This window comes from Convolutriloba macropyga, chromosome 4 (genome assembly GCF_964194025.1).
Source record: "Convolutriloba macropyga chromosome 4, txConMacr16.3, whole genome shotgun sequence".
Taxonomy (NCBI): Eukaryota; Metazoa; Xenacoelomorpha; order Acoela; family Convolutidae; genus Convolutriloba; species Convolutriloba macropyga.
The window spans coordinates 42341305-42357659 of NC_134471.1; the positions used below are offsets into that span (position 1 = coordinate 42341305).

The 16355-nt window shown below is 33.3% G+C and overlaps 2 protein-coding genes across 4 annotated transcripts in view; one reads left to right on the forward strand and one right to left on the reverse strand.

Annotated features, from left to right (window-relative positions):
• LOC142337685 (retinoic acid receptor gamma-like) overlaps positions 1 to 16355 on the reverse strand; it is a 497928-nt gene that overhangs the window by 461268 nt on the left and 20305 nt on the right. The gene's annotated exons all lie outside the window — the stretch shown is intronic.
• LOC142337684 (EF-hand calcium-binding domain-containing protein 4B-like) overlaps positions 1 to 16355 on the forward strand; it is a 182880-nt gene that overhangs the window by 118720 nt on the left and 47805 nt on the right. For all 3 annotated transcript variants that reach the window (XM_075387120.1, XM_075387122.1, XM_075387123.1), the window contains 2 exons: positions 13235 to 13453; positions 14216 to 14372. In XM_075387120.1, coding sequence (XP_075243235.1) covers positions 13235 to 13453; positions 14216 to 14372 — 376 coding nt within the window. The remainder of the gene's footprint in view (positions 1 to 13234; positions 13454 to 14215; positions 14373 to 16355) is intronic.

Genomic DNA, 16355 nt, shown 5'->3' on the forward strand with positions numbered 1-16355 from the left:
TTGTGATTTTTTGGGAATCCTAATTCATTTTTAGTCTCTTGAGACTAATGAAGGACCAAAATAGCAAAAATGACTAAACCGATAAAGCACTGATGTAATGGTAGAAAATGATAGTGTAAATTTGATCAGTTTTTGTTCTAGTGTAAGAGAATTTATAGTTTTGCGTGTTTGGGATCGCGAGTCACACAAGTGGCATTAATTTTATGGGTTTTTTTGCCCATATGTTTAATTTAAAAAGTTAGTGGGGAGTACCAAAATTAAAAGCTCGTTGAAATTCAAATTTGTAAAAGACTTTCTGTCACGTAAAGTTTTGAATTAAAAACAGTGTATGAAAATGAATGAGAGAAAAAATAACGTAATCGAAGGAATTGGGGTTAAAACATTGTCTGACAATTGGTTAAAAGTTGATTCATTGTACTCAGTACTGTATCGGGAATTTTGTGTTACGTGGGCCAACTAAACTTTTATGAAATCAAGGGTTGAAATTTTGAATTGAACGTCTCATGTGTATTTTTGGAGTCATTTTGTGTCAGAAATGGAAGAATTTTGGAAAAATTTTGCAAAAGTTGATGTTTTTTAACGGTGAATTGTTTTTAAAAAAGATATTTGCCTCATTAAAAAGTTTTTTCAAAAGACTGCTGAATTTGTAAGAGTATATTAAGTCATATTATTTTGAGAAATAGTAATTTTATTAAAGGTTATTTAGTGATTCTTTTTAAGAATTTTTGGTGTTCTTTCGATTCAAAAAAGTCAAAATTATGCAGAAACTGGAGATTTTCTAGGTAAAACATTAGAATAATGTAAAGTTTCCTAGTTGAAATGGAGTTGACAAGAAACCATTTTTTAGATAATAGTTTGGTCAAACAAAAAATAATGAGTAAATGGGCGTTGTTTTTATGTAATTTTTGTCAATTTCTTCTTTTAGTTTAAGAAAATGAAAATGTCTTTATCGGAGTAGGAATATAGGTTAAAATCAATGTTTCTTAGTCAAAACACACTCTAAAAGCAGATTCTGCCAGTTAGCAGATTGTTGAACTAAATTGTAGTACATATAAAAAATATGTTAATTTCTTTTTGATCTTTTAAAGTCAAAAATATCAATTTTTGTCAGGAAAATGTACAGTATTCAAAGGTTGTTAAAGTAGACGCTGCCACCTTGAAGAAGTTTGAGAGTATAATGTCGTTTTGACTGTTTGTGTTGAAATTACGGGTGAAATCTATTAGAGAATAGGATCAAAAAGCATGTTTCCGACTGTTTTGCCAGTGATTAAGATTGTTTTGTTTCTACAAAGATCACTTTGAAAACTTTATGTGTGATTTTTTTGCATAATAGACACATTTCGGATAGGGGCGTTCATAAATCTTTACTATGTTTGATCTTATGTTCTATTTTTAGCATATCTGTCCAATCGACAAAAGAAAAGCGAAGTAACAAAAGAGATCTTAATTAGTTTTATGAGTATCGAATTTGTTTTCAATACAATTCAAAGTTAGCTCTTTTTCCTAAATTCCTCTTACATCGTACTGTAACTTTTTAGAGAATCAGCATAATGACTGAATAGTCATGCTATCAAAATGTTAGTGACCTTTATCACGAAATATTGTGCTCGATCAAACGATATGTTGTTGCCTTTGTGAAAATACACAATACGACAGGGTCATATATAACTCTAAGGCTCTTAAAAAAATCGCCGTTGAATATCATATAACCGAATAATAAATCACTCAGCTGTTGAATTTGCTAATTCTCGGCTTCTTGGCAACAAAAGAATTGGTTCAGGATCTGTCGTCTTAAGGAACAAGGAACTGCAAAGAAAAGTAACCTACGGCAACGAGCTTCCATGTTTATTACTTTTCATTTACTTGTTAGTTTAAATTTCTTGGCAAGAAAAACCACTTGTGCCGTTTCATACTCGCAATACAACAAAATCTCTTACAATGGCACAAAAACTAATCAAATTTACACATTCTTTTTCTACCATTACTTGGTTGTTCCATCAGTTTAGTCACTTTTGCTTTTTCAGTTCAAATTTAAGGGGTTCAGGATTTAAAAAAGAATTTTAGAAGTTTCATTTATTCACCTCGCCAAATTTTAACCAAAATTGTCACAGTTTGTATCACTCGCACAACATCAAAATCACAAAATGATTATCCCAACCGATTCACAAAAATTTTTTGCAACCACAAAAAATAAGAAAAGGATTTTTGAAAAGGGTTCCCTAACAGGCCGTGGCGGCATTGTCAGAGGGTAGGGATGGGGTCAATCCCACTGGTAAGAGGCCGGCATTTTAACTACTACTCAAAGGTGAAATAGTATAACGCATAAGCAAATAAGATAATTTTTCACCTAGTTGCAACAGTTTAATATCTCCCGGCCATTGGTTAAAAACAAATCAAAATATTTTCTTCTACCTGCCTCGCACATTTTTGCTACAAAAATTCAACCAATGACGAATTTTTGCCCAAAAATAGCATTTAGTGTTTTGCGAACATCGATAAATCGATTAGCAAAGAATCAAAATGAATTTGTTACATCTTTTCACTTAAATTCAGGTTTTGTCGTTACAATTTCTTACCCAAACTGAACGTCATATCTTAAGCAGCACAGACTTATGTAAATTGCAATTCCTGAATCAGTACTGTATTAGAATTTCGCCCATGTCACTTTTTCGACATGGGACGATATAATTCAAGTTTTAAGTCGTAGCAAGTCTTGAGTCAAGTCTTGGCTAAGACTTGATAAGTCTTGAGACGTTCTTAGCAAAGTTTTTGCGTTGTTGTTTTTTCATTTCGTAACAAAAAACGACACAATTTAAAGTCGATATTGCCCAAATATACCAATAATGGCCACTCGTTCTGCTCTTTGAAAAAAAGGTTTCCCAGACAAAGTATATGATATTTCAAGTTGGTAGATGTTAATATCAAATAGAGCTTGGTCAGATTAACAAATTTCATCTAAAGAATCTGACCAATTTTAGTTAATCTTGAAATATATTAATGATTAATAAAGTCTTCTCAAAACTCTACTTTGGTCAGTAATAAAGCAATAGTTGAGACTTTTCAAGTGTCGTCTATGACTTGATTTAGACTCAACAAGTCTTTATCAAGTCTTCACAAGTCTTCACAAGTCTTAAGACTTGAAATATGACGTGATCAGTACTGATTTCCCAATTCAGGACGTGTATTTCTCATTAGAAGTACTGATCAAGACTTGTTAAATTCTTGATAATTTTATGAAACTAGCAGGTAAACTTTGTTATATTTGGCCCAGATATTCCATGTCGTTCATGTATTTTGAATGAATTTTGCTGTCTGATTTCAGAACACTTAACGGTTCTCTTGCCATCAGAAATGATTCCATATTTATCTTTTTTATGATTATTGAGTCTACCTTTGATATTTGGAGACAAACCGAATCCACGTCTTCTACTCAATATCATTTTTAAGGAATCACGATGACAAAACAAACTTCCTGATTAATATATTACCGTATTTCAAATAACGTTGATTTTTCAGCTCGTCTTTGCCTATAAAAAAAACTTCGATAAAATTGAAATAGATGACAGTTTTATCAATATTATTTTAGTTATAGGAACACTAATTGAAGCTGTATTGATCGGAAAATTAATAAAAACTTTAATGTTGTTTTTTCATTAATAAAATTTTGCAGTATTGCCGAATGAAAAGCTCTGGTGTGGGGACTCAATTTTTCTTTCAAAAACCTTAATACTGCGTTGCTTCCTTATCAAAATATAAATTTGTTGTCAGAGAGGAATTTAATGCTAATTTTTGGGCAGCAATGCAACTCGCACTAGACGGTGCCTGGCACATATTGTTTCAAATTATATCTCATGTTTGTCAAAAAAGTATTGCTGTTCTGAGAAGAAAAATTCTGTTTATCATTGTTGCTTAGCTCAAATTTAGGCAAAATTTCCTCAAAAAACTTGGGTACAATTTTTTCGAGATATTAAATACAGTTTTTAAGTTTTCAATTGTCAATATTTTTTAAAAATGTTACCAAAGCTACAATCATATGCAGTTCCATTCTCTAAAAAGTTGATGTTCAGTAAGAGTAACAAATGGCAGAGCTTTTTTCAGCTTATTAAATACAGAGACACCTCCGACAAACAACGTTGCGATGATTCTCTGCGCTATATAATGCAAACAAATGAAAAGATTGGCTAAATCCATTAACAACCACTGAAGTTCTTAACAGACATTTTAAAAAAATCAAGTTGATAACTTTCAGAAAATTATTATAGAGTAAGAAAAGAAGTTATCAAGAATTACAGTTGAAGCTCGTGACATTTGTTAAAGATCTATTTGAAAGATTCCGACAATTGCGAGGACGATTAATCAAACAAAATATAAATATTTAGAATAAGTTCTTTTCATTGTTTAGGTGATAATTGGAGAAAACCGTATGAAATTAAAATTTTCTACAATTTTATAATTGAAGTATTCCCTTTTCCATTAGAATATTTGTTCATGGTTGTGAATTTTGTGCCCTTATAGGTCGATGAAAACTGCACGCCACAAAAAGAAATTTTTGATGACAACTAGGCATCAGTAAATAAAAATGTCCAACAACCCCCCCAATCTGTTTCCTTGCTTGCAGGTAACAAACCACTCCGTTTTTAGATTACAATTTTTTTAAAAAAACCTTACATTAATAAAAGGCATGCAATATTTAAGGTCTTATGGAAAAAAATTCACCAAAGTTTGCCCCCTGTTTTAATTATTTGTAAAGAAAATGTTTACACTACTTCTATATTACTTCCGTGATTTGACACTGCTAATTATTTCATCCAATTGACAAGCACAAGCTGTAAAATCAACTTAAGGATCAACAAAATCGTTGAGGGTGGAAATTGAAAAATATATGCTCAAGATCAGAATATATCTTCAGCTCAATTATAAGAAATACTATTATAATTATAACCATGCATATCCTGGCATATACAGAAAACATTATTTTAAGTTTCAGCATGAAAGTGTTTAAATCTCTACAATAAATCTGTTCATCGAAAATTTTTAGAAGTTGAAGGGCGATGAAGGTTCAAAATTTGAAAGTCACTTGACGTATCGCCAACAATCAAGAATTTGCAAACTAACACAAATTTTTTTACTGCCCCTTTCTCAAGTAACAGCTTTTCATTTATTCTAGTACCAACTATCCAACATGCAATCTGTTTTCAACCAGAAAATTTTTCATCAAGCTGAGTGTAAGTGCTCACAGAAAAACAAACAAAACCGGTTTTCTTATTTGAAATGATTTCTATTACTGTTAAGCGTAGTTATTGTTTCTCAAAAAAGCAAAAGACAAAAAAATTTTTACTAATATAAATTAATGACAATTAACAAAGCAACAAATGGCCGAGCTCAATTCCCCAAGAGCAGAGCATTTTTAATATGTTGTCATTTCTGGAACGGTACTAAGGTTCTAAGTGCCAGAAAATAACGTTTTTTTCTCTACGACGCGTTAAAAAGCGAAAACTTATCTGAAGAAAAAATGTCTTAACTCTTAAATCTAAGTCTTTTCAAAAACCTTAAACAAAACAAAACTTTGCATGAAGATCAAAATGACGTTTCGAAATAACAAGGATTTCATAAAATTTCTAAATATCTAAATGAGGTTTAGCTATTTTCAATTAATCAATGAGCTTGCAGATGATGCAGCACTCAGGTCTTGACTATTTATGAGTTTTAAAATTTGATTCCGGTCATTCATATAGTAGTTTTTGGACTGGTCTGATTCATTCTGGAACTAATCAATCACAAATTTTTTCACTATTTTCACTCGTAATACTAAGGTTTTTTGTATTAATCAGCCATTCCTGGTGATTTATAATTAACCAAAATGATAAAAGTCACAAAAGTATCTCAAATTAAATTTTTTTAACAGGAGGGATAGATCTTCTGATGAAACAGACGGTTGCTCACACCATCGCTCATTAACAACACTTATCGTCAAATTGTTACTCATTTTTGGGTATTTTAAATGCAAAAAATCAAACTACGTTGGTTACATATTGATTTCTGGAGAAAATCAGAAACTTTTGATCTGAGTCAGGGAAAGCGTTGTCACATAAGTAAAAATTTCTGCTTATTTTTGTCAACGGCACTCAAAATTTGCACACACAAGTGTCTTTTCATTGAATCAACTCAATTTAACCGCAAGTAAATGAATCGGTCAAACAGAAGTTTAAAGAGAATACAACATCACCCCTTCCCTTCCAAAAGGTTTGAGGCACTAAATTTTGGACTGAGACGACATTTGAGTACGCACAATTGTAACTGGCTGAATGATTCTGGCAAAACTGTTGAACAGATACAGAACTCAGTAGAGCGGAAATGTCCGCCGCCATTTGCGAGGCATCTTTAGATTTAGGATTAAATTACAAGGACAGATTGCATTCCAGTTACTTAAACTTCACCATTTAACTTTTTGGCATATTAACAATGAATTACAAGTTCCATTGACAGCTTGAAATCCGATTGTTTGTTGCTATTGTTATAAACTAAGTGAAGCATGTTAAATGAAGAACAATACACTTCTCTGAGTAAAAGTGATACTTACCAGCTTTATGTGCAAATATACAACAAGTTAGAGTCAAAAGAGAAGCTTATTCATCAGACAGTTACAAAGTTCACATCAGTTATAGAGAAGACAGCTACAGCTAGCAATAAGTCAGCAGCTGCGAGTGTAAACTCAATTATAGCCGAAACTAACGATGCAGAAACACAGACAGATCCGGTAAGAAAGAGCAAACTTCATTTCTCAAGTTGATAAAAAGGAATAATGTAGCTCAATTTTAACCGTGGTTTCAAGAAAAGTCTTCTCTGTGCGAAGCAACTTTCCTACCAAAGTTGTGCCGCAAAACCCAACAGCCTGGGTTGACCACCATAAAAGAAACCTGCAAATCATAAAACGTCATATATGGACTTTATGGAATTTTACTAGACATATATCAATCATAAAAATTTATTGTTCCGACCCTCTTGAGGGGGGAGGAACTATATACTCAACTGGGTTTTTTTTTGTTCCGTGAATTTTCGCCGCTCGATATATTCATCGTAGAGAGTTGAGACTGGTATCATTAGAAAGCTCGTCCAGCGTAGAATATGGAACTAAAAAGATTTTTTTAATTTTCGTTTTCTACAGGGAGTTATCGAGGCTTAAACTTCTGAGAAAAGAAGAGTGAATTCACGTTGTTTTTATTCACATTTTCCGGAATTTTTGCCTAAATTTTCGTCAATTTTGCTAAAATTTGTTATAATTTTTAAGAATAGTGTCGTTGATTTTATTTTTGAAGACGAACAAGCATTTTTGATTGTTTTGATTTAATTTTTTGGTCAAAAAATCTGGATAAACATTTCAAAATTTAGCCTTTTTCATCAACAACAGCACGAAATAAGCTACTTTAGTCCACTTTGATTAAATTTGCCTACAGTACATCCCCAAACAACACTCATACAATCTTTGTAGACTCAGAGGGGGGCTATTTCTACTTCAGAGTCCGCAGAGAGTGCCTTGTAGTTAAAACTTTGCCGTTTTTTGCTAACTTTACTCGTTGATTATCAAAAATGCAAAATTTATTTTGAGTTTCAACTCAGAAATTATCTATATCTACAACATTCGAAAAATCAATTGTTCTTAACGGACAATAAGTATTAACAGGGGTAGTTTTGGGCCATTCTTGGACTGTTACAATCCAAAAAAAATCGGGTTGTAATCAGTCGGTCTTTTTTTTAAAAAAAGACTTTTTTTTTAATAATAAAGAACAGAACATATCAAATCAAAGCTCAGGAGTGATAGGTCCAACCAATTCGCTTGCTAAACAGCTCCAGGCTAATGCATTTAGTTTTTTAATTGAAAGTTTATGGTCGTTTCTTTTTTAAAAAATAATTGACTTTTCAATAAATAATGGCTTAATTAACTTTTCCTCTATTTTTTTCTTAATTTGTTCAACTTCCAGCTTAGTGTCAGCAAAAAAAGACTGCCTCTTCTTTCTACTGAGTTAACATTTATTCTCGGTTGCAGTTTTAAGCCTGAAATTATTGTTTTCTGGCTTTGATACTACAAGATTTTAGATTTTTGTTTGTTTTGATATTTTGATGTAATTAATGTTTTTTGTTGTTGTTGTTTGATTTTGCTGTTCGTTTTGACTCGCTTTCTTAATATTGACATATTACAGCAATCTAATGCATCAATTTTTACTCCACTGAGTTATTTGTTTTGGAGGTTATCTTATCGTTCATACAGAATTTATTGAAAAAGACTTGGGCTTTTTTGGGATTCGCAAAAAATAAATTTTTGGGTTTTTCTATCTGTTCCTCATTTGGTAGACAATTATGCCAAAATTGTGGATGGGCGGGGTCGGAACCCTATGTGCCATTGCACATTACCGAGCCGCCTTGTTTGATTTGACTGACAAACAGTCCAAAGGGCCACCCTTTGTTCCCAAACAACGTTTCTGTGCATGAAATTTCAAAATTCTGTACTTCAAAAGTGCCGTACTCGTCATAAAACGCCATAAAAAGTATTTATGGACCGTTTTTTAGTTACGAATTTTCCATAAAAATAGAATGATTTAAATTGTTTCTTTTCTTCTGTTAAATAGCTCTTAAACTCAAAAAAGTCAGTTTTTGTTTGCGATAAACTACAAACAGACGAAAGTTATCAGAGTGGCTGTAATAGAATACAACTTACAGTATCGTTTTTGTGATCGACAGTTTTTCAATGGTTACTCCCGAGGTACCATTCCACTTCTGATGGTTGCAAAATCTGGCCATTGAACGATCTCTTGTTTTGGCTGCTATTTGAATACTTAAATTGGGGGTGTCAATGATTTTTTTCAGGAGCAAACTAAAAACTATTTTGCAAAATATTTGGAAAGATTATGGGATGCAATTTACGTCTCGCGTAAGAACTCTTTCTGCCAAGTCTCAATCGATTACAGACTGATAAGATTCCATTTTTGCATAGTGATTGCGCTTATAAACTATTCAGTCTAATCAAACTATCTATAATGTAAATACCGTTGATTCTGGCAACGTATAATTTTATTGTCTAAATGATTAACGATTACCTGCTTCTTTCACCGAGTCGGTTGGTCTTGCAGCGTTAGATAAGTATTCTTCGGACGCAGGAACAGCTAGTTATTGCTATAACACTCCTGAGGTTGTGAACAGAGCCCACATCGGGTCTGCCTTAAAAAAAGTCTGAAGTTTAAGAAATTTTACTGCAGGGCATCGTTTTGTAGACCTAAAAAATCCTACATTTTTCAGAAAAAAAAGCCACATCTAGGAAACTGGCTTCTTCGTTGACAGCTGATAACATAATTTTCATTTTACATTAAAAAAATAGCTGTTAAAATTTTCAACCTTGCTGCGACAGATGAAGTTTTACCTGTTATGAGTTTGACGATATGTAGCTGTTTCTCCCATTAGTTTCTCTTAACACGTTGAATACTTCTTTAGACATATTGTTTGGCTACAGTTGAAATCAAATGAACGCATAGTTATTTATTTTCAAATTTTTTAGGCAAGGTATCGTATAGTTCAATAATGTTGTTTATATTGTCCATGAGGGAAATGTAAGACTTTTAAAACTGATCTTGATTTTTGCTTTCACTTTTGGTCGCTTTGAAGCTATCATTAGATGTTATACCTCTCGGTTGCGTTCCCATAATAAAAACAATCCACCAATTCATCTAGCAAAAAAGAACCTCAAAAACTTAAACAATTTAATCTAATGCAAGGCATGCTCTTAAACATTTTTTAAAATTATATTATTGGGTTATGTTATTCTAAACCAAACGATAAACAGACCGAGGAATGTCTGATTGGATCTTCGTTGCATTTTTGTAAAATAGAAACACAGTTACAATTGAAATCTAAGATGTCATCAGCATGGGCGGCAGTGTACTGCAGTGTACTCACAACCATTATGTACCAGAGATAAAGGACAAGGGTATAGGAAATGAACCTCCGTCTTAAATTTGAATTTTGGTCGTGATAATTTGTCCGGTTGTGATAGTTCCAATCTAAAATTTTTTGGTTCGTTTTTTTCTCGTGGGTTTTTTCCGATACCGAAAAGACAGAATACCTCTTGCTCATTTTTGCACTGCAAAATTTTGTATGCTTCACAGGCACGTGAACCCATTGGAACATACATTGAAATGTTGCGCAAATGTAATAGAAAATAGAGACATCCATATTCTTGACAACCATGGTCTCTTAAAAAGGCTGTCAATTAATTTATTTTGTCGTAACCTGCCATTTGAACTGCACCTTCGAACGAAGAATAGAAAATATTGTTAAATTTCCCTAATCCCTGGTTTTTAAGCCAATCCCGTTTGCAAAAAAAAATCGGCAGTACTTTGACCTTTGTTAATAAATCTCATGTTAAGCTTTTCAAACTTGAATATCAAAAAAAAGAAACAAAAACTGTTTTCAACCTTTCTCTGTCCTTTCTAAAATTCCAGTCATTCAATTTTAGAATTCGCGCAAAAACTCTTCTAAACTCTCGGTTTTATCTTTTCTTGCGTAGGTTCTCCGGGCGCTTTAAATGAAGAAAAGTTTTCGCCTCTTTTGGACCCTGTTTTTGGTGTCATGTAAAAAGCGAACAAAACTTAGTTTTTGTAAATTGAGCGCGCATGAAGATCGAATGCGAGGTGGAATAAGAGTGGAATTAGGGTGATATCAGAGATGATCCATTCAAATGGACCGATCTTTTCAAGCATCTTGACAGTCAAGATGAAAATCAACATTGAACTTTTTTTAGTTGTCAAACTGACTTCAGCATCAATTGAGGGATTGTTATTAATAGCCGCGTCAGCAATTCCAGGCGGCTATTTTTGCGATCCTAATGTTTTCTTACATATCAAAGAATTTGAATTGTATTGGGGTGCTGTGTTTTTTTAAGACGTGTTCACACATTTTTCAATTACTTTGGTCTTTCAAAACGGGATAAACAGGTAAAGCCCCCCAGGCATTAAGTTTTATTAGAGGCCCAAAGTGAGCTTCAGTAGTCCTTCAAGTGCTTAGAGTGGTGCAGCTGCTGAGATGGCCTTAACTAAAGGTTAAAAGGTCATTTTAGGCCAGGGAATCTCCTTTATGGTTTAAATATAGGACACTCCATAGTTTCCAGTAACAATGCATTGGTTTTCAACATTTTAATGTCTTGATTTTTTAGCAAATTTTTGGATAAAATCTGCAACTTTTTTAAGGGTTCCTAAGATTTTTGTCAATTTTTGATATTTGTCCATTCTCAAGTGCCAGAGAACTTATTCCCCGGTCTGATAAAAAGTTACTGCATGGTTATTAGTTTCAATGGATTTGTTTTCAACATTTTAATCTTTCGAATTTTAGAAATTCTTTGATAAAATTTGCATTTTTTTCAAGTTTTTTCGAAACATTCGTTTATTCAGTCCTTCTTGCCTCCGTAGCCAAGTAACTTCATTCAGGGTTTGATAGTCTGTTATTAAAAAGTTGCTATATGGCAATTCAATGATTTTCAACGTTTTAATAGAACGAAATTCTAACTTTTGAAATTTTAAATTTTTTCCAAAAATTACTGCCTATCGAACTTTGCGCCAATGAAATTTTTAAGGCTTGGAATTGGGCTACTGAAAAGACTCTAGGGACACAGAAATGATTCTGAAGACATTAATATCATTTTCAGCAACATTTCACTAAAATTTGCGATTGACTTTCTCTCTTTTTAATTTTTGCGGTCATTTTCGAGTTAATCGAGCTTCAAGGGCCAATGATTTTTTTTGAGGTCTTGGAAATATAATATTAGACCGATTTAAGAAACAAAAACGGTTTTTGAACATATTCTCGAAATAGGTATATTTAAATTAATCAAATTTTGTCTTAGGAGTAAAAGCTTCAAGAGTTTTAGCAATGAGTATATTTTTGTTTAGTTTGTTTGATTGTTTTAGTTTCTCAATTTTTTAGATAATTTTGTTTGTGTTTTGGCTGGCATTGTTCAATTGATCTAATGATGAGGTAGAGTGGTTCTAAGTTTTTCAATCAATTCGTTGTATTTCAGGAATTGCCCTCCTGTGTTTTTTTACTTCGTCTAACAGATTTTTGTTTCGTTTTACCCTGACTTCCTGGAATTGCCATTTTCAATGATTTCAGTGACTTCTACTGCTTTGCTTTTCAGTTAAAATTTGTGTTCGTGACGTCATTTCCTCTTTTAGGTCAAATGCTTGACTTACCTCACTAAAAAAATTGACTTCTAAAATCACTTAATGAACTTCAATTTTCATGAGCATTTACTAGTTAAAGATCAAAAGTGTGCATCCAAGTAGTGCCAAACGTGTATGCCCTAATTCTTGAGTATTAGAGTCTGATCAGTCTGTTTATCTTTTTTCATTAGTTGTTTCAACTCGTGGAAGGCCACAAGCGTCTCTCGCGGCTATTTTCCGGCAATCTGCCGGCTATTTTCTAAACTTTACAAGTTATCAAAAAAAGTGTTTTCTCGGACAGGATTTCTAATGTTACTACAATTATTTAGTTGGTTCAAAATCACAACTAATATTTGGCCTGGAGAAAAAACCATTCTTGCTGAACTATTCCGCTTTATTCTTCAGGAACGATAAATTGCACTGCAACAATAGTTCTAGACCATTTTCCGTTTTTCCGTAAGCCTCATTAAAAATCTACTTACACGCCAAAATCTGTTGTGTTTCCTTTCGTCTATGTTCAGCGCAAAAAATATATTTTCGAAAAAAATTCTGTTGCATGTTATTGTACGCGACAATTAACTTTTTACAAATTTGCAAAAGCTAACAAAAAAGAAGCAAAAATGGCTTGATGATTTATATGCACAGCACATAATAAAAGAACGACAATGATCAGAAAATTAGATTAAAAAGAATATTTGCTGGTGTGAAATGTCAAAAATTGTGATTAATTTGTTATTCAACAGTAGTCATTTTCAGTTGTACAAAATCGCAATTTATGAAAAATTAAAAGAGTATCAGACACCTGTTTTTTTTTCTTTTTTGTTCATGCTTTTACATTAGAAAAGAAGTGCTTTTTTAATTTAACGGGGTGATTTATAAACTGTTGATCTGTTGTATCGATATCCACCGTTATTAATGTCACCAAGTATTGTAACCAAGTTAAATGTCAATTAAATTTCATGTACATTGAAGAAAAAAACTTTCTTTTGTGTTAGTAAACCCTGGAGGTACTCTCTATTGCTGTGTTTCAGCTGCAGACAGACAAGGTGGTGGACATTACACGTCACAGAGTGTTCAAAGTGGTGTTTGTTGGGGACAGTGGGGTGGGGAAGTCCTCCTATATCTCTAGAGTGTGTAGGGACCAATTCAGTGACAGTCTACCTGCCACTGTAGGAGTGGACTACCATGTCAAACAACTCATACTTGACAGTGTATGCTACTCCTTACAGTTCTGGGATACAGCTGGACAGGTCAGTTGGATAGAAAGAGAACCTAGTCCACCATCTTGCCGGGCATCCTTATATTTGGTTGACAGTTTTTTTTTCCAGAAATATACCCTGATGATTGAAGAATTCAAAGTCTTGCACGAGTCTTGCAATATTCGAATCCGGCCATTTCTGGGGTATGCGTTTAGCGTCAGTGAGCGGACAGATCGAAACCCCCTTGACAGCCCATTAAAGCTCAAAAATAGGTGAACACGGTTGCGGAAAGAAACCCCCACGGAAAAAAACCCACTTCATTTTAATTAAGAAATAAACCCCCAAGGAAAATCACCCCCACGGAAATAAACCCCCACTAATATAAACCCCCACTTTACTATTAAAGAGCTGCGCATTTAGCGCGTTTGGCCATGCCTCAGCGGCCCGTGGGACTTGATATGAAACTATCACAACCACACTTTGACATTTATGCCTGTAATTAAAAACATGCCTGTACGATAAATGAGCTGCTTAATTTTTGTAGGTATCTTTCAATGTAACTGATAAAAGTTGCTTTATTCATAGTACCAGTCAAAAGGTTCCGCGCCCGGGCCGAGGTTGTTAAATTTAAGTGAAAAGATTGGATATAATGAAAAACAAGTTTTTCTATCACTAAGTCACGCAGAATTTAGGAGTGGAAATGAATGTGTGGAAACTTATGTTACCTTCAATTGTGCAATGATAATTTTCAAGAGATCTTGTAGTCTTGAACTGTGATCCCCTTTTTACTTTGTTCGTTTGTGTTTGTTGCAGGAGAGATATCGATCTATAACGAAGCAGTACTTCCGGAGGACAGATGCGATAGTGGTGATGTATGACGTCACTAGTGAGAGGAGTCTGTTGAATGTGAGACAGTGGGTGGAGGAGATAAGGGAAGAGATAGACGAAGACATTCTCCTCTTCCTACTCGGTCAGTCACTATTGCTTTTTACTTTAAAAATCATAACGCCGCAGATGTATACCCAAATCGTCACGGCCGAATTTGCCCGATCTGTGTATCTCTTGTTCGTTGTTCCTATGTTAATACATTGAAAATGCATCAATATTACGAAAAATTGATGCTTTATCAAAAACAGGCAAAATTGAAAGGGATTGCGCAACCCGTGTTCGATACTAAGTTTAGAAATCTGGGCGCCTTTAAGTCAGGGATAAATTTCCGGTTCTTTTCTGTTCTAGCCCCTTCCACGCATTTTTCAACCCCAATTATAAGTACACGTAGCCCAATACACAAAGTTAATTTGTATGTAAATATATGAGCAATTAATAAATATACTGACACAGCAGAGGTTTCAAAACAAATAGAAATAACATTTTGCATATAATGTAAGCATGAATTAAAATATCCGTTTTATGCAGTTTCTGTCTTTAGGAAATGGCTTGGTCGAGGTATTTTTTGAGAACGTATTGTAGAATTGCTCGCATTTTACGCAATCAATCTGGTAGTAACCAACAACACTACTTTTTTCTGATCCCGTTAATTTTCATTTTTCAATTATTCCAGTGGAATCTGTTTTTTTTCATGTTCATAAATAGAAGATTTTTCAAAATCATGGAATTTTTCCAATAGCAAAGTTCAATAAATTAGTAAATCATTTTGTCAGCCGGTTGAAAATTTGAGAATTTTTTCTTTCTTCCACTGATTGGAGACAATTTTCTCTTTCTTCCAGTCTGCATCCGTTCAACATTATTATAACCAAAATGACTGGATGTAGATCATCTAGTTTGAAACAAGAGTATTGAGATGGAAAAAAGTTCTGTGATTTCCGTGGAACATTATTATTTATACTGCATATTGAAATTAGCAACTAAAAAAACGAACTTTCACTCAGTGATTAAGTTCATTCTTACATAAGGGAGTGCAATGTTTTTTTAAAATGGAAAAAAGAGGAAACAAAGTCACTGGAAATCCTCTAAGCTAAATTTTAACATTTTTTGCTTCAAATATTTCAAAATGATTGAAAACAAAAACATGAATTAATTTTTTTTATTTTTTTTTATTATTTTTTATTTTTTATTAACTCAAATTGTTAATGATTTCATTAGTCAAAGCTGGTTGCTCAGCTTGGGTAGTTGAACTATTCTCTCATGGTCGTCATAGACATAATGTTACTGGGCGAAACCAAGCAGGTTATCGTGCTACAGAACATACGTTCACTAACGAAAAATTTTGATGAACTCACTTTGGAAAATGCGTCTCTGAAAGAAAAACCTATAGCAATCTGCCTAACAGAGACATGGCTTAAAGATAAGTTCTCATCAAATATTTTTCACATAGATGGTTATGATGAACTGGTTACAAGCAACAGGGAAAAAAGAGGTGGTGTTGCAATTTTTGTACAAAAAAAATTTAATGTTAAAATACGCGGGTCTCTAAACCCGAATAATATACAAGCGGTTAGTGTTTACTTCTGTATTGGAACAAAAAAGTTATCAATGACTTGTGTTTATATACCACCTAATGCCACCACGATTGCTACTTTTGACCTTCTTAGTACCTACTTGGAACAACAGACTAGCGATCCGCAAAGCCTGCATGTGCTGTGCGGTGACTTTAATGTGAATTTTCTATCTAAAGGGAACAAACAATCATATTTAAAAGAACTGACCCAAACATTTGACCTAAAATTGGTAAGTGAGAACCTCATTACACGAGAAAAAAAATTCAAGTTCTTATTTTAACCTGTTTTTTACAAATTTTGAATCAGAGGTTACCAGGCAAAGAACAAATATAACTGATCACTATTCGCTTTTCCCTAAATTGAAGAATAAAACAAACTTAGAAACAGAATTCAGGTTTTTCTATCAGGAAATTGGGCAAAACTAGAAATTCCTTTTCTACAAGAAAAAATTAGTTTCATTCCATGGCAGCGACTAAAACAAACTGATCTTACCG